The sequence below is a fragment of the Hyperolius riggenbachi genome, chromosome 2, assembly GCF_040937935.1.
Source record: "Hyperolius riggenbachi isolate aHypRig1 chromosome 2, aHypRig1.pri, whole genome shotgun sequence".
NCBI classification, from domain to species: domain Eukaryota; kingdom Metazoa; phylum Chordata; class Amphibia; order Anura; family Hyperoliidae; genus Hyperolius; species Hyperolius riggenbachi.
Window position 1 is genome coordinate 272992536 of NC_090647.1, and position 23438 is coordinate 273015973.

General features: G+C 43.8%; 1 protein-coding gene across 1 annotated transcript in view; it reads right to left on the reverse strand.

The window, feature by feature from the left end:
* Nucleotides 1-7961: 7961 nt before the first annotated feature.
* Nucleotides 7962-23438, reverse strand: part of RBBP7 (RB binding protein 7, chromatin remodeling factor) — a 47100-nt gene continuing 31623 nt past the window's right edge. Inside the window, exons 10-12 of the mRNA XM_068268693.1 lie at nt 19498-19555; nt 19261-19371; nt 7962-8219 (exon numbers count right to left, since the gene is read on the reverse strand). Of these exons, the coding sequence (XP_068124794.1) occupies nt 8154-8219; nt 19261-19371; nt 19498-19555 (235 nt within the window). The 3' untranslated portion in view covers nt 7962-8153. The remainder of the gene's footprint in view (nt 8220-19260; nt 19372-19497; nt 19556-23438) is intronic.

Here is a 23438-nt window from a genome sequence, read left to right on the forward strand (position 1 = left end):
TCTGTCATTCATGCAAAGATGCAAAATGTGGTCCTCTGCAGTCCCTGCCCCTAGCACTTCACACTGATCGGCGTGGAGTGGTTCTGGGGCTGCCGCTACGTTCGCGCCAATTGGCGGGGAGCAGTCTGCAAGAAGTTACACAAGGCACGTCTTTACAATTGAGGCTTCTGGTTAAACAATTATACAGGTTTTTTTTTTTTTGGAGGGGGGGGGTTGCACTCTTATGTCTTAGTGAGGGAGTGCAAGAGTCAGCCCCACGTAATATAACAAATTCCTTTTATTGCATCATGAGATGCTGGACTGTGACATCAGCCCGCTGTTTCAGATTATACACATTTCTTTGGGTAAATCAGCCAGTACCTTGATAAGAAACGTGTAAAACCTGAAACAGCAGGCAGGTGCAACAGTCTAGCATTTCATGATGCAATATAAGAGCCTTATATTACGTAGTGCCGACGCCTTTTTGGGCTTGTTCTACTTCACAGCCAAAGTGAGGTTGCTCCACCATGCATTGTCTGACACTTATCTGCAAATTGAAGTGATGGCAGACAAGAGATGGTGCTGTGCTGTGTAGTAACCTGTCACCATGTTCTATTTTCTGGCATTTAAATGTTTCTTAGGGCCTGTTTCCACTAAATGCAGATTGGATGCAGAAAGACTGACTCCAATGAATGCCTATGGGAAAATCACGTTTAGTGGAAGCCGGCCCATAGATATTAATTGGTCAGTTTTTCTGCATGTAGTGGAAACAGGCCCTTAAACGAGGGCTGTTGGAAAAGTGCAATAACATAGCTGGAGGCACAAAGGATTAGTAGACACAAGTCAGGGAAATTAGGTGGATACCAAATATCACAGCTTAATTTTATGAAGAAAAACAAATTTGCCTGAGCATTTCATGCTGAGCCTAGTCATGCTGGGAATAAAACCTCAGAACTCTGCTCTTTTGCTGTGACAGGATAGGATCACTGTTACTTCTCCTGCACATGAAACTTCATGTCTGATAATGCAGATAGAGGTGAACATGTGGATGCTGTTGGCCTGCTCCAGAACAGGTCTATACCTCTCATGTCTGTCACAGAGAAAATGTGATATATATACAGTGTTAAATACTAATTTACATACAGGACAATCCACTCTTGGTTGGAGGTGCCCATATTTTTATTAAGACCTAGTTTCTTATTAGGAGTTTAATAAGGGGTATATGCCATTACTACATTTTTATATTTGATGCAGCTGCTTTAGAGAATTTACCTTTAGAAAAGTCCATCGCATGATGACAAATCCAGAGCAGCAAGCAGTTTCCTATGCACAGTACAATCACCTGACTTTTCCCACCTGCTCCATCCTGTAGAGCAGGGTGGAGCATGTTTTTGTAAAAATCCACAGAGGTAGTTAATGAGCTCTACAGACACCAATTACCTCACCTGTGAATGTTTGGTTTTCTGCAAAACATGCATTGCTTGAGGAATGAGTTGAGAAATCATGCTGTAAAATGCAGGGAAGAAGTGATAAGACAGCTCTTTGGTCACAGTCTTTTCCCTCTGCTCTTTCTCCTCAGTAGGAAAAAATGCAGCCATATTCCAAAGTCCCATAGAAATTGCTATAGGGCTACAAAATCAGAATCAATTTATTTTCACCAAGTAAGTTTGCAACTACAAGGAATTTGTCTTGGAAGTTGCTTAACAAACAAAAACAATACAAGGACAGACAGTGTGTATATTACAAGTCAATGACATTATGCAAGTATAGTGGCTGTAAGCAATGTGAATTTTTCAGTTCTGTGCTGATTATTTTCAAGTCCTAGCAGCTCTAGCATGGTTCAGCGTAAACTATGGCTACCGCTTGAGGAAAAAAAGCTGTTCCTGTGGCTGGAGGTTTTGGTAGTGATTGACTGGAATCTTACTCCTGAAGGCAAGAGCTGGAAGATGGAGTGAGCTGGGTGAGAGGGGTCAGAGGCAATTTTGGTTGCTCTCTTTCTGCACCTGCTAGCGTAAAGATCCTGCAGGGAAAGTAAGCTACAGCCAATTATCCTTTCCATTGTTTGGATGATGCGCTGCAGCCTCCCCTTTTCTAATGCTGACCAGGAGTTGCACCATACAGTCATAGATGATGTTATGGTGGATTCGGTAATTGCAGTGTAAACTGCACCATTAGAGTTTGAGGTAGGCCAAACTTTCTCAGCTGCTGTAGATGGTACATTCTCGGTTGTGCTTTCTTGACCATAGTGGCAGTGTTGTCGTCCTATTTTAGGTTGTATGAGATTGTGGACCCAAAAAACTTGAATGACTCTACCTGGGTTATTGTAGCTCCATTTATGGTTAAGGGGAGGTGCTGGGGGTGATATTTCCTAAAGTCTATTATCTCCATGGTTTTGAGAGCATTTAGTTCCAAGTTGTTGCTGCTGCACCAGGAGCAAAGCTGTCCCACTACATGCCTGTATGCTGACTCGTCCCCGTTTTGTATGAGACCAACTACTGTTGTGTCATCTGCAAACTTCAGAAGCTTAACAGACAGATCTGTGGAGATGCAGTCATTGGTGTAAAGTGAGTAGAGCCATGGGGAAAGCACAGCGCTGGGGTGCACCAGTACTGACTGTCAGAGAGCTTGATGTGTTTTTCCCAAGGCTGACCTGCTGTCTCCTGTCGGTTATCTATTTGCATATGGATTCAGGTATGTGTAGCAGGGATGGTATTAATTGCAGAGTGGAAATCTATACATAAAATCCTGGTGTAGGTTCCTGGGGTGTCTAGATGCTGTAGTATATAATGCATGCACATGTTCACAGCATCGCCTGCGGATCTATTAGGCCTGTAGGCAAAGTGTCCAGCAGGTGATCTGTGATAGATTTCAGATAAGCCATTATGAGTTTTTCAAATGCTTCCATAGCCCATTATGTCAGGTCAACAGGCCTGTAATCATTTAAGCATGTAGGTTTTCATTTTTTTGGAATTGATACAATAGTTGAGCTTTTAAAACAGACGTGAACAACAGAGTTCCAGAGATGCTTTGCATATGTCTGAATTGATCGGCACAGAGTTTCAAGCATTTCGCAGACAGTGTCTGGCCCCATTGCTTTCCTAGTGTTGTCTTTTGAAGAGTCTGTTGACATCTGATTGGTATATTGGTAGAGCATACACATCTGGGGACAGGTTAGCAGATTCTGTCTGGTCTTCTGTGTTGTGTAGATGCTGAGGCACCGCAGGAGACGCTGGCTGGAGGAGTGCTCAGTAGGGATAATCAGAATGAACAAATTCAGATTCTGCCAGGTTTAAAATTAAAGTAATCGCAAATGGAACCTTGTTTATACTATATGGTAGTCCATAGACCCTATACACTGTTCCCTTTGTCCCTTCCTTCCTCCCTCCCTCCCTCCAGAGGGAGGAGAGTCTCATCTTCCAGGTAATTGTAGAATTTCAAAAACCAGCTTACATACCTTGGCCAGAATTGAACCCAGGTCTAGTGCTTGGTAGGTAGCTCTCTTCACCACCAACACTACATGCTGACGCCAGCCTAGCATGTACCATTATGATATATCCAAGAGAAAAATGAGTTTGCTTAAGGATTTGCAGGATTTCAAAAGCCAACTCGCATACATTGGCCAGGCCCAGGAATTGAACCCAGGCCTACCACGCTGTAGGCTGTTATCGTAACCATTATACCACCAACACTACATGCTGAAATTTCTTGGAGCAGACTTGCTTACTTCCTCCCTCCCTCCAAAAGACACACATACATCCCCATAAAATCATTCAACAGCAACTGCATGCACAGTCTCTGTGGCACAATTGGTTAGTGCGTTTGGCTGTTAACTGAAAGGTTGGTGGTTCAAGCCCACCCAGACATGGCCTTGCCTTTTGTGTTCAACAATTGTCCAAAGAGAACCCCAGATAGCCATGTAGATTCATATATATCTCTCTCGTAGGGATAGTCACCACTTTCCGCAGAATTGTATTTTCTGCAATTTTAGGCGGAAATTGGTCATTTCATTCAGTTTGGTCGGAATTGAATTGCTTTTTCAATGTGGCAGAATTACGAAATTGCCTGTGAAATTCTGCCAGTATCCATTGATTGTTTTAAGCTGAAAATTTAGTTCAATGGCTTCAAGTCCTAGAGAGCTCACTTTTCTCTTGGATATATCATAATGGCACATGCTAGGCTGACTTCAGCATGTAGTGTTGGTGGTGAAGAGAGCTAACTACTGAGCACTAGACCTAGGTTCAATTCCCAGCCAAGGTATGTAAGCTGGTTTTTGAAATTCTACAATCACCTGGAAGACAAAACCCTCCCTCTGGGAGGAGAGAGTGAGGGAGAAAAGGAGTCTGAGTAGAAATACTTATTAGGCAGAAATTAGTTGGGAGGGGGAATTTTAATTCCACAGAAATCAGTTTTCTTCCGTGGAATTCTGAAAAAAACTACTATAGCAATTTCATTCCGTCGCTTCAGAACCAGAATCACAAAATTCCGTCCGGAATCAAATTTAAAATTCTGCGGCATGCAGCAACCATCCCTAGTGCCTAGTTTGCCTGTTGCACAGATGCAAACTGACTTAGGCCTCAATTCACTAAGATTATCTCCTGTCTTTAATAACTCTTCTAGAGTTGTTACCATGGTGATAAGGCATGTAGTACTCAGGAAACATTTTACCTCAGGCAAACCTAAAGTTAACTCTTCAATCCTTAAAATAATTCCAGAGTTAAAGACAGGCTGTTAATTAACTGCATGTGAACTTAACTACAGAGGAGGTAACTTAACTACAGAGGAGGTAACTTAACTACAGAGGAGGTAACTTAACTACAGAGGAGGTAACTTAACTACAGAGGAGGTAACTTAACTACAGAGGAGGTAACTTAACTACAGAGGAGGTAACTTAACTACAGAGGAGGTAACTTAACTACAGAGGAGGTAACTTAACTACAGAGGAGGTAACTTAACTACAGAGGAGGTAACTTAACTACAGAGGAGGTAACTTAACTACAGAGGAGGTAACTTAACTACAGAGGAGGTAACTTAACTACAGAGGAGGTAACTTAACTACAGAGGAGGTAACTTAACTACAGAGGAGGTAACTTAACTACAGAGGAGGTAACTTAACTACAGAGGAGGTAACTTAACTACAGAGGAGGTAACTTAACTACAGAGGAGGTAACTTAACTACAGAGGAGGTAACTTAACTACAGAGGAGGTAACTTAACTACAGAGGAGGTAACTTAACTACAGAGGAGGTAACTTAACTACAGAGGAGGTAACTTAACTACAGAGGAGGTAACTTAAGGAACTCTCTTGCCTTATTATCTCCAGCATGATCTTAGTGAATTAAGGCCATTGTGTGTTTGGCTTTTGTTGCTAGTGTCAAACCTGCAATAAAATATATTCAGTTCATTTGCAAGCTGCAGGTTGTGTCGGGAGGGGGGAGATTTCTTTCTGTAGTCCTGTGTTCTGATCATCCCTCCCAGCTATCCAGGTCAGGCTTCAAATAAAAAAAAAAAAAGCACCAAAACAGCAGAACGAAACCATCGGAAATCCCATCATGCTATGCATAGCATCAGGGGAAACATGCCCAGGCCATTTTCCTCTGTGCAGCTAAAAATGAGGCTTGGGTAAGAACAAAGTTCTGAAACTGTTAGAGAAACACCAAGCCTTTTCAGTGCTTTTTACTATGAAGGTTCACTTTAAAGCAGAATGAAACCCAACATTTCTACTTTGCTCTAATAAATTATACAACCAGCATTTTTTTTTTTTTTTTTTACTAGAACTACATTCGAAGGGTTAACACAGGCTTTAGGAGCTTCCCTTCCAGCAGATCTAGCCACTTCCAAAACTTTACATAATGTTATCTAGTGTTTCATTATATCAAGTCAGGAATGTAAACAAAGCTTTCCCTCACACCAAGGGATCTCAAAGACAATGAGACAAGCAAAAATGTTTTCTGATTAAGTTAGAGGATAAATAAAGCAGTTATAAATAAAATGCAAAGTCAGCTCTCAGAGTAAAATTAGTGTAGTTTAGGAATGTATAATTTCTAAATGAATAATACGTATGCACAAAAGCAAATATGCTAACTGTATGGCATATAAAAAAAATAGGAAAACATGTTTTTATTGAATATTATGCCAGGGTTTTATACCGCTTTAAAGGGAAGGTTCAGGGAGGGTGGGTAAAAAATCAAAATCAATTTCCACTTACCTGGGGCTTCCTCCAGCCCGTGGCAGGCAGGAGGTGCCCTCGCCGCCGCTCCGCAGGCTCCCGGTGGTCTCCGGTGGCGCGCCCGACCTGGCCAGGCCGGCTGCCAGGTCGGGCTCTTCTGCGCTCCAAGGCCCGGAACTTCTGCGTCCCACGCCGGCGCTCTGACGTCATCAGACGTCCTCCGGGCTCTACTGCGCAGGCGCAGAACTGCCTGCCACGGGCTGGAGGAAGCCCCAGGTAAGTGGAAATTGATTTTGATTTTTTTACCCACCCTCCCTGAACCTTTCCTTTAAGCTATTGGCTGCACAGCCTTCAATCCTGTTTAGTAAAGCAAATTCATGTTTTCCAGTGCAGAAAGAGTTAAGAAACTTCAGTTACTTATGCAAAAGATCTTCTCTGAGCTTTGCAACCTAACTTGGGTTGGCTTGAGTGCTGTTTTCTGAATCAATTAAACATTCAACAAACAAAATTTAGATAAGGTTTTACTGCTGGGAAATTGAAATAGTCATTAGCTCTGCTGTTTTACAGCTAAAAAACAACACTATAAAAATAAGATACTTTTGCTACTAATGTTCTATTAGTTTTCCCTGCTACACATACAAGTTTTTTTTTCCACTTCAGTGTCACTAATTAACCAATCAAATACCATCTTGGCTTCATCAGAAGGTCTATTTTCAAGCTACATAATTTTGCATTGAGATGTCTCACAATCCTTTAACGAGTTGCAAAAAAGTGACCATCCCTAATGACTGCTATTAAAAGGTAATTACAGTACATATGCATATAGTCTTCCACTACATTCTACCACAAAGGAACTGTAGTAAAAATAACCTAATTGAATAAAGGAACACATTTTCTTTTTTACACTGAGTTTGTAAATTATGGCTTGAGAAAAGATTCTACAATGGACATTCTGAAATATAGCTGGCAACCCTCATGCTGGCAGATGTATCATTGCAGGTTTGCTTACTCATGGTCAAAAGCCAGTAGAAATAATGTTGCATAATACAAGGGTGTTACTGTAGTCCAGGTGGGAGATTAGGTCATGGACAAGGAGTTCAACAGTGTCCAGAAGGGCCATAGCTTGGGGGGGGTATCTACTTACCTGGGGATTCCTCCAGCCCCTGGAAGCTTGTGTCCCTTGCCACAGCTCCACTCCAAGCCAGTCTCCCAGGATGCCATCCATATGTACGGATCTGTTTATCCTGCAGTGTGAACTGGCCCTCAGACCACACTGTAAACATACAATGCAGCCTTTATGCTGCAATGCCCCCACTATAAACCTCTAGCCAAAAGATGAGAATATATTTTGGATCACTGCACATATCTGACCATTGTGAGGGCAGTATATTACGGAGAGTGGAGAACTGCATCTGACAATGAACAAAGTGTACCTCCATTTTTCCCTATCAAATCATCAAGTACAGTGAGTTCCATCCCAGATTAGTGGCAGTATGTCTGTTAAACATCTGTACCAGTTACCAGGGCTGTGGAGTCCCACAAATCTCCCAACTCAAACTCCTCAGTTTATGAAATCACGACTCCAGGTACCCAAAATAGCTCCGACTCCTTAGTCTAACACTTAACAGGGATGTGGATTTTGTACAAAAATCAGCCAACTCCCGACTCCTCAGTTTATGAAAACAACTCCGGGTGCCCAAAATTGCCCCAACTCCAACTCCACAGTCCTGCCAGCTACTGCTTGGCGACTGGCCTTATCAAAATAACCACTGAAGGTTTCGAATTCCAGCCTCCTTGTAAGCAGTAGAGTCAAATGCTTAATTGTATGTTTTTTTTATTCCATCAACCATTTCACAAGCCCTGTGTCAAATACAAATAAACAATCATTACAATACAATATACAGGGAAATATTCAAAGTGAGTTGTATTCACTAAACCCATGAGATAAATTAGATGAATATCAACCACTTTATAATAGGTGGGATTTTTTTATTTAAAAAGGAGATTTGTTATCCTTGTGCCTCTAACTCTGACGGCTGAATATCAGGCTCTTCATCATTGTAAATATTTTCAGCCTAAAAAAAAAATGAAATAATTTTATGCAAAATCAATATTTTACTAGAAGTAAAAAAACAAGCAAATCATACATTTCAAAATTAATATCAATTGGGAACAGCACCAACAAGCTTATATTAAAAGTGACATTGTAGTTTATTTCTATGACATTAACGAAAGTGACACTTTTCAGGGATCTGATAAACAAACGAATAAGTCTAATGCTGGACATCGACCCCAGCCGCGTTCCCACTCTTCCGCGCGGATCGATTCCCGCTCGTCCCCGCCGGCGGTCCTCATCAGCCGCTCGATTACCTGCCATTGTCTGCCGGCGGGAATAGAGCGGCCGCGGGTCGAGCGGCTTGATCCGGCCAGCTGAATATTATCAGCTGGCCCGATCAGCTGGTCAATACAAGTAAATGTGAAACGATCAGAAAATCAATTGTCCAGTAAAACTGCTGGAAAAAAAAAAAAACAATTGTGTATACCCACCATTCCCACCGTAAACAATAGTAAAATAGACAAAAAAAATGGTCTCAATGCCAGAAAAGACTAAAGGAAGAGTACAGGTTCAGGTCCTTCCTTCACCCTGGAGGGGAGGTTGCCTATTTCTGTTAAAGAGAAGACCAGGAGTCCAATAGTGCAGTATCGTTAGTCCAGCCGGATGGCTAAAACAATTCCTCATTTTAACATACAATTTTTTCCACGGTCTGCATCAGAAGGCCCCTATTGCTATACAATACATTTTAATTACCTCTCAGACAATAAATCATTCATGAACCTCTAAACACCTTCCTCTACTCAGGGACAAACATCTTGAAAACACAACTATATCTCAACTTAGACTCTACTTAGGATACTCTCATTAACATTAATAATAACAACAATAATAATAATAGCAAGCCAATTTAAAACCCTAATTTAAAAAATAGTCACTCGGCTGCTGGCAGCTATATATCAGTACATTCTCTCCTACCACCTATGTACATAGTGCAGCACCTTAGATATCAGTATACGGATAAATAATGTCCATGTATATATGTTTTATAATATTTCTATTAGTATTACTAACTAGGAGCATTACTCCCACTGACACCCTGAGGAAACGCTCTAAGAGGCGTGAAACCCCTCATATAGCCACAGCTTTTCCACAGCTGTCCGGGATGAACTGAAACCAGAAGGAGCGGTGAGATTTGTGTCCACTGCCATTTGGTGGCAATACCGGACTGATTTAGCTGATACGTTTATCTATGACAAATAAGAGAACTGCTTGCTATTTCCTGCTTTAAAGCTATTTTGCACTAATATCTGCCTAATACCTGCCTATCACTGCAAACTGAGCTGGACTTTAAATACGCTATTGGGAACAAGCAGCTTGACTATGCAAATGGCTTAGGACTACCAAAAAACTGATCAGTTAACCTTTATATGCTATATTGCGCATTGGACAGTTTTGGTGGTACCACCTTAGATCAAGTTTGTTTATCACTGGTATGTCTGGGCGTATGAATGGTCCCAAAATTAGAAAGCTGGCCAGCAAAGTGGAATATTTAGCTCCGCAGCGTGTATATTGATTTTATCTGTTTTCCTATCCCTTTTCATCCCCTTTTCCCAAAAAATGTTAACATTTTTGATAACTCAACAAATAAAGAATTTGATAATTTTGGAAAAAATACATGTGAGACCATATATTCATTTATATATACTGCATTACTCCCACTAGCCTAGGGTCTTTTATAGCAGGTTAATTACTATATCCCCATAGACATCTATATACCCCGAAGTATTCATATTCAAAAGTCTATGCAAGTGCATTATATGTAACTCACAGATTAATTTCATCTTTTACTTATGGTGAAAACATAGCACTTTATATGCACATGCTATTTGTGTGCTCTTAATAGTTTACATGAGAGGGCTTACCTTTCCTCAGACCGTATGCAGCACGGGCGCCATGGAAAAACACGTCCGCCTGCTATGCTGGCTCTAGTTATACTAAAACTTAATTAGTACCGGAGCGTACGTATTCAGTGCGGTCCCGGCGGGCTGACGTCACAGCCTCGCAATTGCAAGGAGCTGACACCCGGGCTACTGTCTTCAATATAGGTGGCGGCCATTTTGGGTAGGATATTTTGCAGGGACTTTCTGATCAGGAAGGATCCATCTCCCGGCTCCCGTCTGCAGCTTGTGTCGGCGGCCATTTTTTATGGGACATTTCTATAAACTTCTGATTAAATGTGAGGTCTTATCTCTTTGAAAAGAGACAGTTATTCTATAATAAAATAAATTAAACATAGGTAAATTAACATAATATGATGAGTTAACCTAACTGAAAACCTAATGATTAACATACCCTATGAACTAGTACCAAATTTAGATGGATTTATAACTACATTATGGTGACCAGCACCTTGTGGGTTTACATTGAAATTAACTTTCTGTGCATATTATAGTATATGATTATTATATTGAGGGGACGTGTTAAGACTAAGTGGTGTATGTAAAAAACTATATATAGTGGGGTACATATTTATTTAAATATTTTGGGGGGCATGCTGGTGAGTTTACACCAGGTGCAAATAGTTAGTGTACTATTGTGGGGGCCTAATTGTGTAGTGAGTGGATATAGAGGTGTTGTGAATCGTGAGTGATAGGGGGGATGAAAATTGACCAATGGGGTGGGGAAGACTTGATAGGGAAAAAAAAAGAGGGAACAAAGACCAGATTTAGTGATATTGAACAGAGGAACTTAGGATAGGACTTAGGATAGGAGGAATTAGGGGGGGATTTAGAAGAGACCCGAGGAAGTGGGGGGACGGGAGGGAACAGGGAGGTTAGTTTGTGGGCCAAATGGGGGGAGATGTAACAATTTGACCTGAAGGGGGTGTATGGGGGACTGTATCATGTACCAACCTAGGACGGTCCTACTGACCAGGCACCCTAGTGCATGTAAATTAGGGAGAAATGTTTACCGGACTGGATAGTAATTGGTAGATAGTGGGATAGTGCAACTTTATATGACTTATCTGCCACAACTGCAATTTAATTAGACTTTCACTATATTTCTCCAAATTACATTGGACCCGTCTTTTTTCATGGCAATATAGTCCCGTTTTCTCTGGGTGGTTCCTTTGAACTGGGTCAGTGGAGATTATGTTCGATGGATTCATTATGTCCCTCCGGAGTTAATGTTCTTAGCTTGAATATCCAAAACATCTCCCTTGATTGTAATCTATCTAGTCTGTTACCACTATAGTTTTCTGTTATATGTTCGATCCCTTTAATCTTCATCAGGCTTGAATCACTATTGTGATGTTCCTTGAAGTGCCTAGAGACACTATGCTGATTGTATCCCTTGTTGATGTTTCTTCTATGTTGACCTGCCCTTGCTCTCAGTTCTTGTGTGGTTCTGCCTACATATTGCAGGCCGCAAGGGCAGGTTAGAAGATAAATTACATATCTAGTCTCACACTGAATTCTTGATTCAATTTTGAACTTTTCATTTGTTATGAAGGAATTAAATTCCATACTTTTGTCCTCCATGGTCTCACAGCACAGGCATTTTTTGTGACCACATTTGTAATTACCCTTTGGTCTACTATCCCGAGTCTTATCTGCTTTTACTATTAGGGCCCTTGGTTTACTCGGTGCCATCAAGCTTATAACTGTTTTGGCTCTCCTGGAGGTGCATAGTGGCCCTCCCCCTATACCCCCCCCTTAGGAAGGGATCCACTCTACAGATGCCAGTGTTTGTGTAGGATGGTTTTTATTTTGTTATGATCTGTAGAGAACCTTGTTATAAACCTTCGTTCATCTCGTTTCTCATCCTCTCTTTCCTGTTTTTTATTATTGTTTTTCTGTACCAGTAGTAATTCTTGTTGTGTGTCCCCGGGCTCTCATTTTTGCATTCTTAATTAGCTTCTCTGGAAATCTTCGTTCTTTGAATTTTGAGTGTAGGATTTTTGATTGATCATCATACTGTTTTAAGTCTGTACAGTTCCTCCTGATTCTTTGGAACTGACCAAAGGGAATATTTTCTCTCCAAGGTCTATAATGGCAGCTTTTAAAATTAACCATCTTAGCGGTATGGACGAGCTCAGCTTGTCCATCACCGCCGATGGCTGCCGCTCAGGCCCTGCTGGGCCGATTTCCATCAAATAAAGTGCAGCACACGCAGCCGGCACTTTGCCAGCCGCGTGTGCTGCCCGATCGCCGCCGCTCTGCGGCGATCCGCCGCGAGCAGCGGCGAAAGAGGGTCCCCCCAGCCGCCTGAGCCCTGCGCAGCCGGAACAAATAGTTCCGGCCAGCGCTAAGGGCTGGATCGGAGGCGGCTGACGTCAGGACGTCGGCCGACGTCCATGACGTCACTCCGCTCGTCGCCATGGCGACAGGAGAAGCCAAACACGGAAGGCTGCTCATTGCGGCCTTCCGTGTTACTTCTGGCTGCCGGAGGCGATCGAAAGAACGCCTCCGGAGCGCCATCTAGTGGGCTTTCAGTTGGCTGCATGAAATAGTTTTTTTTTTTTATTTAAAAAAAACCCTACCGCAGCCGCCCTGGCGATCTTAATAGAACGCCAGGGTGGTTAATATACCCATTGGCGTCCACCTTTTTCTTTTAATCTGGCTTCCCTCATGGTACACCACCAGATCCAAGTAGTCGATTTCATCATTACTGTATTTATATGTAAATGATAAACCAAAGGTGTTTTTATTCAAATATCTATTAAAGTTGTTAATTGATTCTTCCTCACCGTCCCATATTAAAATCAGATCGTCTATATATCTATAATACATTACTATATTAGAAAAAAAGGGGGTATCTGCACCAAGCATCACCTCCTCAAAGAGTCAGGAACTTCCCGACCACAGCAATTGAATTCTGTTTGAAACACAATATCTTTACATTTAATGAGACCATCTATAACCAACTGAAGGGTACGGCGATGGGGTGCAATTTTGCGCTCAGCTATGCAAACTTAACGATGGGACTCTTTGAGGAGCCAAAACAGTTAAAAGCTTGATGACACCGAGTAAACCAAGGGCCCTAAGAGCAAAAGCAGATAAGACTCGGGATAGTAGACCAAAGGGTAATTACAAATGTGGTCACAAAAAATGCCTGTGCTGTGAGACCATGGAAGACAAAAGTATGGAATTTAATTCCTTCATAACAAATGAAAAGTTCAAAATTGAATCAAGAATTCAGTGTGAGACTAGATATGTAATTTATCTTCTAACCTGCCCTTGCGGCCTGCAATATGTAGGCAGAACCACACAAGAACTGAGAGCAAGGGCAGGTCAACATAGAAGAAACATCAACAAGGGATACAATCAGCATAGTGTCTCTAGGCACTTCAAGGAACATCACAATAGTGATTCAAGCCTGATGAAGATTAACCAGCTGAGCGGTCTGGACGAGCTCAGCTCGTCCAACACCGCCAGAGGCTGCCGCTCAGGCCCTGCTGGGCCGATTTTCACCAAATAAAAAGCAGCACACGCAGCCGGCACTTTGCCAGCCGCGTGTGCTGCCTGATCGCCGCTGCAGCGCGGCGATCCGCCGCGTGCAGCGGCGAAAGAGGGTCCCCCCAACCGCCCGAGCCCAGCGTAGCCGGAACAAACAGTTCCGGCCAGCGCTAAGGGCTGGATCGGAGGCGGCTGACGTCAGGACGTCGGCTGACGTCCATGACGTCACTCCGCTCGTCGCCATGGCGACGAGGTAAGCGAAACACGGAAGGCCGCTTATTGCGGCCTTCCGTGTTACTTCTGGCCGCCGGAGGCGATCGGAAGAACGCCTCCGGAGCGCCCTCTAGTGGGCTTTCATGCAGCCAACTTTCAGTTGGCTGCATGAAATAGTTTTTTTTTTTTATTTAAAAAAAAAACCCTCCCGCAGCCACCCTGGCGATTTAATCAGAACGCCAGGGTGGTTAAAGGGATCGAACATATAACAGAAAACTATAGTGGTAACAGACTAGATAGATTACAATCAAGGGAGATGTTTTGGATATTCAAGCTAAGAACATTAACTCCGGAGGGACATAATGAATCCATCGAACATAATCTCCACTGACCCAGTTCAAAGGAACCACCCAGAGAAAACGGGACTATATTGCCATGAAAAAAAGACGGGTCCAATGTAATTTGGAGAAATATAGTGAAAGTCTAATTAAATTGCAGTTGTGGCAGATAAGTCATATAAAGTTGCACTATCCCACTAATATCTACCAATTACTATCCAGTCCGGTAAACATTTCTCCCTAATTTACATGCACTAGGGTGCCTGGTCAGTAGGACCGTCCTAGGTTGGTACATGATACAGTCCCCCATACACCCCCTTCAGGTCAAATTGTTACATCTCCCCCCATTTGGCCCACAAACTAACCTCCCTGTTCCCTCCCGTCCCCCCACTTCCTCGGGTCTCTTCTAAATCCCCCCCTAATTCCTCCTATCCTAAGTCCTATCCTAAGTTCCTCTGTTTAATATCACTAAATCTCGTCTTTGTTCCCTCTTTTTTTCCCTATCAAGTCTCCCCCACCCCATTGGTCAATTTTCCTCCCCCCTATCACTCACGATTCACAACACATCTATATCCACTCACTACACAATTAGGCCCCCACAATAGTACACTAACTATTTGCACCTGGTGTAAACTCACCAGCATGCCCCCCAAAATATTTAAATAAATATGTACCCCACTATATATAAATAGTTTTTTACATACACCACTTAGTCTTAACACGTCCCCTCAATATAATAATCATATACTATAATATGCACAGCAAGTTAATTTCAATGTAAGCCCACAAGGTGCTGGTCACCATAATGTAGTTATAAATCCATCTATAAATTTGGTACTAGTTCATAGGGTATGTTAATCATTAGGTTTTCAGTTAGGTTAATTCATCATATTATGTTAGTTAATTTACCTATGTTAATTTAATTTATTTTATTATAGAATAACTCTCTTTTTAAAGAGATAAGACCTCACATTTAATCAGAAGTCTATAGAAATGTCCCATAAAAAATGTCCGCCGACACAAGCTGCAGACGGGAGCCGGGAGATAGATCCTTCCTGATCAGAAAGTCCCTGCAAAATATCCTACCCAAAATGGCCGCCACCTATATTGAAGACAGTAGCCCGGGTGTCAGCTCCTCGCAATTGCGAGGCTGTGACGTCAGCCCGCCGGGACCGCACTGAATACGTACGCTCCGGTACTAATTAAGTTTTAGTATAACTAGAGCCAGCATAGCAGGCGGACGTGTTTTTCCATGGCGCCCGTGCTGCATACGGTCTGAGGAAAGGTAAGCCCTCTTATGTAAACTATTAAGAGCACACAAATAGCATGTGCATATAAAGTGCTATGTTTTCACCATAAGTAAAAGATGAAATTAATCTGTGAGTTACATATAATGCACTTGCATAGACTTTTGAATATGAATACTTCGGGGTATATAGATGTCTATGGGGATATAGTAATTAACCTGCCATAAAAGACACTAGGCTAGTGGGAGTAATGCTCCTAGTTAGTAATACTAATAGAAATATTATAAAACATATATACATGGACATTATTTATCCGTATACTGATATCTAAGGTGCTGCACTATGTACATAGGTGGTAGGAGAGAATGTACTGATATATAGCTGCCAGCAGCCGAGTGACTATTATTTTTTAAATTGGGGTTTTAAATTGGCTTGCTATTATTGTTATTATTAATGTTAATGAGAGTATCCTAAGTAGAGTCTAAGTTGAGATATAGTTGTGTTTTCAAGATGTTTGTCCCTGAGTAGAGGAAGGTGTTTAGAGGTTAATGAATGATTTATTGTCTGAGAGGTAATTAAAATGTATTGTATAGCAATAGGGGCCTTCTGATGCAGACCGTGGAAAAAATTGTATGCAGGGCCGGGCCGAGGCATAGGCTGGAGAGGCTCCAGCCTCAGGGCGCAGTGTAGGAGGGGGCGCACAATTCATTCAGCTGTCATTCATAATTGTGTTTGAAGCAGAAAGAAATAAGAAAAGGGGATACTTGGCAGTGCCTGCAAGCCAAATAACTAGATATTAAGGTGTTGGGGAGGTTGTGGGCCCTGTGGCACCTCTTAGTTTAATAGCAATCAGTGTGTGACGGCTGGGGTGGGAGGGATGGAGGGGCGCACTTTGGTGTCTCAGCCTTGGGTGCTGGAGGACCTTGTCCCGCCTCTGATTGTATGTTAAAATGAGGAATTTTATATGTTTTTAGGTTGACGGTTTTTCAATGACCTGAGGAAGCGGGCTTCGTCCTGTGAAACGCGTTGTCAACAGTAATACCGCTAATTTTAAATAAAGGCTCCCTGATTACCACTCTTGTGAGTCCTTCAGAGAGGTAAGATACCTCTTTTTTCTTTTTATATGTTAAGAGTTTTAGTTCTACTATATATACACACACATTTGGGCGCCTCCTCACAACACTACTCCAGAAAAGACTAAAGACTGAGTAATGCAAATATACATCATATTAATCTAATAACCACATTTTCACAAGTGCAATTCAATATTACATGCCATTTTATCTTTTCACAAGGAAAATGTTTGGAGGGAGAGATTAACAGCTGCAGCTGATTGTTCATTATTCCCCTGCTATGTTTCTGCTGCCATCTACAAGGATCAGTGAAACCCCCTGCATTCCTGCAAGATCTGGCAAGAGTGGACACCTACCTTAAGCCAAGTACCCATAGACAGATCATCAGCAACACCCTACTGTTCCCCAATCCATCTAGCTGAATCTACAAGCATTGTCTGCACGGTTGTAAACAATATAGTTTACACAATTGCAGCAGAACCCGCAAATTTAATCCAACATGGCAGTCATCCAAACCCAACAATCGCCATGGGTAGCGTGCATCGTGAACAATTATTCATTAAACCATGTTGCACAATATTGCAAAAGTAAAACAAAAAAAAAATCATCGCAAAAAAAGGTCCATAAAAATTGTCATGTGTATAGGTCTTTAGTCCATCCCTCCAGCAACAGAAGGTGGTGTCCTCCCTCGGCAAAGCCTGCAAGACTGCAGAAGAAGGTCTCCCAGATCCTTGTAGCTGGAAGCAGATACATTGCTAGCAGAGGAATAATGGACAAAATTTCAGCTACAAGTTGTGCGCATCTACTGCCCCCCCCCCCCCTTTTTTTGGAATGAGCTGACCTGCAACTCAGTCTTGCCCACAGCTGATGCAAGTTATGTGCTCTCCTCTGCATTTTTTTTTTTACAAGTCGTATAAAATTACATGGCAATAAATGCTTGGGTTAGGTCAATGCAAATGTTAACTGGATCTTAACCTCTTCACCTCAAAGGGATTTTTCCCTTACAAAACCAGAGCAATTTTCATCAGTCAGCGCTCCTACTATTCCTTCACCTATAACTATTACTACTTATCACAACGAAACAATTTATAACTTTTTTTTTCACCACTGATTAGGCTTTCTTTGGGGGTTACTTTTTGCAAATAATTTTAATCTAACTCAGTTTTAATGGAAATAAGAAAAAATTTCTCAGTTTCCGGCCATTATAGTTTCAAAATAAAAACGGGCTACCATAATTAAAACCCACACATTTTATTTGCCCATTTGTATCGGTTATTGCAACATTTACAATTTTTCCCTAGTACAATGTATGGCGCCAATATTTTATTTGGAAATAAAGGTGCATTTTTTCAGTTTCGTGTCTATCCCCAATTACAAGCCCATAATTTATATAGTATACAGTTTTTGTATACATATTAAAAGAGTTCAGTCCCTAAGGTAACAATTTTTTTTATGTGTAATTTTTTTGTACAAAAAAAAAAAATTGTAACTTTAGGAGAGTGCAGGAGGTCAGGGGTAAATGCAAGGGAAAAAAAAAAAAAAGTAACTGAAGGATTAACTGAAAGAAAAAAAAAGGGGATGTAATATTACAATTTGGCCACAAGATGTCCTCAGTGCTCCGTACTATCAGTACGGAAACACTACGTGGACGGGATGCATGAATCGCAGAGCCATCTGAATAGACGGCTGCAGCCATTCACAGGGCAACTTAAATCAATGAATGGGATTTGTTTTCCTATTCATTGATCTAGCTCTAGCGGCTGACGATCGGCGGTACCGAGCAAGGGGGGGATGGGCTACGAGGCGGGAGGGATGTAGTACCTACGCCCCTGCACAGAGTTGTGGCATTTTGCAGGGGCGTAGTTACTCCTCCCGGGGGAGGTGAAATGGTTAAAGTGGTCTGAAACTCAGACACAATATTCAATAAAAAATGTGTTTTCCTACTTATTACTCAGTTATATTTGCTTTTGTACATACGTAATATTGTCTGTTTACAAATTACAAGTTTCCAAAGTGTAGTTTATCGCATGGGTCCCCAACCCCCGGTCCGCAGCCCCTCTTGCTCAGCCCCTCTGCTAGTCTACTCTCACAGCAGCGCGTCTCCTGGCTGCTGTGAATAGGCAGAAGCAGGAGCGCGGCTTCCTGTAGCAGCGATGCGTATCGGCATCATTACCATGGGAACTGCTGCCCTGCTTCCTGCCTCTTCACAGCAGCTGGGAGATGCGCTGCTGTGAGAGAAGACGAGCAGATGGGCTGAGCAAGATATATAAAGAGGAAGCGTCCGCCAGCTAAGGTAACAATTTAGTAAGGTAGTAATTTATGTACTCCTGATGGCAGAGAAATGTATGCTCGATATTTTCACTATTGCTCTTTTTATTATAACTGTTAGTTGTAATCTTTGTATATTCTGTGTTTATAATTACAAGAATATGTTTATTTTAGCACAAAAAGTGATCTTGGTCTGAGACTTATTTCATTGGGGATAGAAGTGATACTAAATATATATTGTTGGTATGACTGTGGTTAAGAACCCGTCTGACCAATCTGAGAACTAACGCTTCACCGAGTTATTCTCCATAGTTGGTTACCTATTTTATATAGGAACTGGCACTGAGATCTCGCTCTTATGAGAGAGAGAGATTGATCTCTTGGTAAAATCTGCCTATACATTGCTAGATGTATGGCTACCACAGCCCCCTAAAATTATCTGTGCTAGGTACTGGAACTCACCATTTGCCAAATCTGCATAATGTTATCTTCAGATACTGAACAAATTACCCAGGGCTCATTTGGGTTCCAGCTGAAGTCTGATATCTTTGCGGTGTGCCCACCATGGATAAACTGTTAATGGAAACGTTAGAGGCTATTAGATATACACAGCACATAGACATGTCTAAAGCAGAGATGCAGTTTTCCTCCTTAACCCCACATGCTCTCAATGCTTATATTGAAATCAAGCTGGATTACCAGAAGTTCAGGAGGTCCATCCTCTGCATCTTCTGCTGACTGCTCTTCACCAATTTTACTAGAGGGTGAAAAAAGTTTATATAGTATTGGTTTCTTAACTTAGGGAAACTGCCACATTCATGAAATGCAAGAGGCATGAAACAGAAGTCATGGTACAGCATCTGGAATATACACATCTTTAGCAGGGAAAAATACATAAAGTGTAAACCACAATAAAAAAAAAGTCTATAGCAGGGCCAATCACTGATGCGTAGAGTTGTACATACATGCTTGCATTAGGAAGAAGAGTAAGACCATGGATGCTCATGTTCCCCTTGGACAAAGCTTGCCATTATTGCCTAGTGCAGTAACTGCCCGGCTGTCTTGACAGAAGACAAATCTTAAGGGGGCCATACACTAGGCGACCAACCAATCGACCATCCAATTTGATTATTATAATCAATTTGGTGCTGCCAAGTGCATGCCCGACCGACAAAGCGACCAATTTTGGGACAGAAATTGGCCGCAGTGTCGATCGCGCATGTTGGAAAATGTCGGACCGAGGTTGGTTGGGTGCGCGGCGGCTCGAATTGCGAACAAGCAACGAGGCGACGAAACCCCCGCCGCAATGTATAAATGTATGTAGTGTAGTGCATTTATACATTACCTGTCCGGTGTCAGCCTCCACGCGGTTTCCGTCCCATCTCGACAGGTACCGCATACACACCGGCAGCACTATGGCTGACGTCAGACGATATGCGCCGCTAGCGTGTATGCGGCTTATCCAGCTAGATCAGGGGTCGGCAACCCGCGGCTCCGGCTCTTTTCCACCTTCGCCGCGGCTCCTAGGCGGCTCCGGTGTCAGTGGCTGACTGGCTGCGGCGCGCGTGTGCTGTCGCTGGCCGGCAGCCTATCAGAGGCCGCCGGACCAGTGCAGGGCTTCGGGCGGCCATTTTCCCGTAGCCCTGCAGTGTAATGCAGGCAGGCCATGACGTAGGAGGAGGATCGTGGGAGTTGCGCGCCACAAGGTCGGGACCGGAGGCCATCGTGACAGGAGGTCTTCTGACTAGGTGAGTAAAAAATTTTCAGATCTGCTAACGAGCTGTGCGTATGGGGGTCCTCTCTGCTAACGAGCTGTGCGTATGGGGGTCCTCTCTGCTAACGAGCTGTGCGTATGGGGGTCCTCTCTGCTAACGAGCTGTGCGTATGGGGGTCCTCTCTGCTAACGAGCTGTGCGTATGGGGGTCCTCTCTGCTAACGAGCTGTGCGTATGGGGGTCCTCTCTGCTAACGAGCTGTGCGTATGGGGGTCCTCTCTGCTAACGAGCTGTGCGTATGGGGGTCCTCTCTGCTAACGAGCTGTGCGTATGGGGGTCCTCTCTGCTAACGAGCTGTGCGTATGGGGGTCCTCTCTGCTAACGAGCTGTGCGTATGGGGGTCCTCTCTGCTAACGAGCTGTGCGTATGGGGGTCCTCTCTGCTAACGAGCTGTGCGTATGGGGGTCCTCTCTGCTAACGAGCTGTGCGTATGGGGGTCCTCTCTGCTAACGAGCTGTGCGTATGGGGGTCCTCTCTGCTAACGAGCTGTGCGTATGGGGGTCCTCTCTGCTAACGAGCTGTGCGTATGGGGGTCCTCTCTGCTAACGAGCTGTGCGTATGGGGGTCCTCTCTGCTAACGAGCTGTGCGTATGGGGGTCCTCTCTGCTAACGAGCTGTGCGTATGGGGGTCCTCTCTGCTAACGAGCTGTGCGTATGGGGGTCCTCTCTGCTAACGAGCTGTGCGTATGGGGGTCCTCTCTGCTAACGAGCTGTGCGTATGGGGGTCCTCTCTGCTAACGAGCTGTGCGTATGGGGGTCCTCTCTGCTAACGAGCTGTGCGTATGGGGGTCCTCTCTGCTAACGAGCTGTGCGTATGGGGGTCCTCTCTGCTAACGAGCTGTGCGTATGGGGGTCCTCTCTGCTAACGAGCTGTGCGTATGGGGGTCCTCTCTGCTAACGAGCTGTGCGTATGGGGGTCCTCTCTGCTAACGAGCTGTGCGTATGGGGGTCCTCTCTGCTAACGAGCTGTGCGTATGGGGGTCCTCTCTGCTAACGAGCTGTGCGTATGGGGGTCCTCTCTGCTAACGAGCTGTGCGTATGGGGGTCCTCTCTGCTAACGAGCTGTGCGTATGGGGGTCCTCTCTGCTAACGAGCTGTGCGTATGGGGGTCCTCTCTGCTAACGAGCTGTGCGTATGGGGGTCCTCTCTGCTAACGAGCTGTGCGTATGGGGGTCCTCTCTGCTAACGAGCTGTGCGTATGGGGGTCCTCTCTGCTAACGAGCTGTGCGTATGGGGGTCCTCTCTGCTAACGAGCTGTGCGTATGGGGGTCCTCTCTGCTAACGAGCTGTGCGTATGGGGGTCCTCTCTGCTAACGAGCTGTGCGTATGGGGGTCCTCTCTGCTAACGAGCTGTGCGTATGGGGGTCCTCTCTGCTAACGAGCTGTGCGTATGGGGGTCCTCTCTGCTAACGAGCTGTGCGTATGGGGGTCCTCTCTGCTAACGAGCTGTGCGTATGGGGGTCCTCTCTGCTAACGAGCTGTGCGTATGGGGGTCCTCTCTGCTAACGAGCTGTGCGTATGGGGGTCCTCTCTGCTAACGAGCTGTGCGTATGGGGGTCCTCTCTGCTAACGAGCTGTGCGTATGGGGGTCCTCTCTGCTAACGAGCTGTGCGTATGGGGGTCCTCTCTGCTAACGAGCTGTGCGTATGGGGGTCCTCTCTGCTAACGAGCTGTGCGTATGGGGGTCCTCTCTGCTAACGAGCTGTGCGTATGGGGGTCCTCTCTGCTAACGAGCTGTGCGTATGGGGGTCCTCTCTGCTAACGAGCTGTGCGTATGGGGGTCCTCTCTGCTAACGAGCTGTGCGTATGGGGGTCCTCTCTGCTAACGAGCTGTGCATATGGGGGTCATCTCTGCTAACGAGCTGTGCATATGGGGGTCATCTCTGCTAACGAGCTGTGCATATGGGGGTCATCTCTGCTAACGAGCTGTGCATATGGGGGTCATATCTGCTAACGAGCTGTGCATATGGGGGTCATATCTGCTGAAGGATTGTGCATATGAGGGTCATATCTGCTAACGATTTGTGCATATGGGGGTCATATCTGCTAACGATTTGTGCATATGGGGGTCATATCTGCTAACGATTTGTGCATATGGGGGTCATATCTGCTAACGATTTGTGCATATGGGGGTCATATCTGCTAACGATTTGTGCATATGGGGGTCATATCTGCTAACGATTTGTGCATATGGGGGGGTCATATCTGCTAACGATTTGTGCATATGGGGGTCATATCTGCTAACGATTTGTGCATATGGGGGTCATATCTGCTGAAGGATTGTGCATATGGGGGTCATATCTGCTAACGATTTGTGCATATGGGGATCATATCTGCTAACGATTTGTGCATATGGCGGTCATATCTGCTAACGATTTGTGCATATGGGGGTCATATCTGCTGAAGGATTGTGCATATGGGGGTCATATCTGCTAACGATTTGTGCATATGGGGGTCATATCTGCTAACGATTTGTGCATATGGTTTTGCAGCTCCCAGTTTTTTTTCTCTTTTCGGAAACTGGTCCAAGTGGCTCTTTATGTCTTAAAGGTTGCAGACCCCTGGGCTAGATGGATGTAGCAGGCGAGCTCCTACAGGACAGGTAATGTATAAATGCACTACACAACATACATTTATACATTTTGGGGCAGCGGCGAGTCGGACGCAGCGGCTCAGCCGATTCCCTGATGATTTCATGCTGAAATCTGAGTGTATGGGCAGATTCGATACAAATGTATTTCTAATCAGATTCGATTAGAGATAAATTTGTCTCTTGGTCGAATCTGCCCATAATCGTTCTAATGTATGTATGTTTAGTAGGACCAGATAGCAATAAACAGCTGATAATTTCAAAGTACTTTGCACT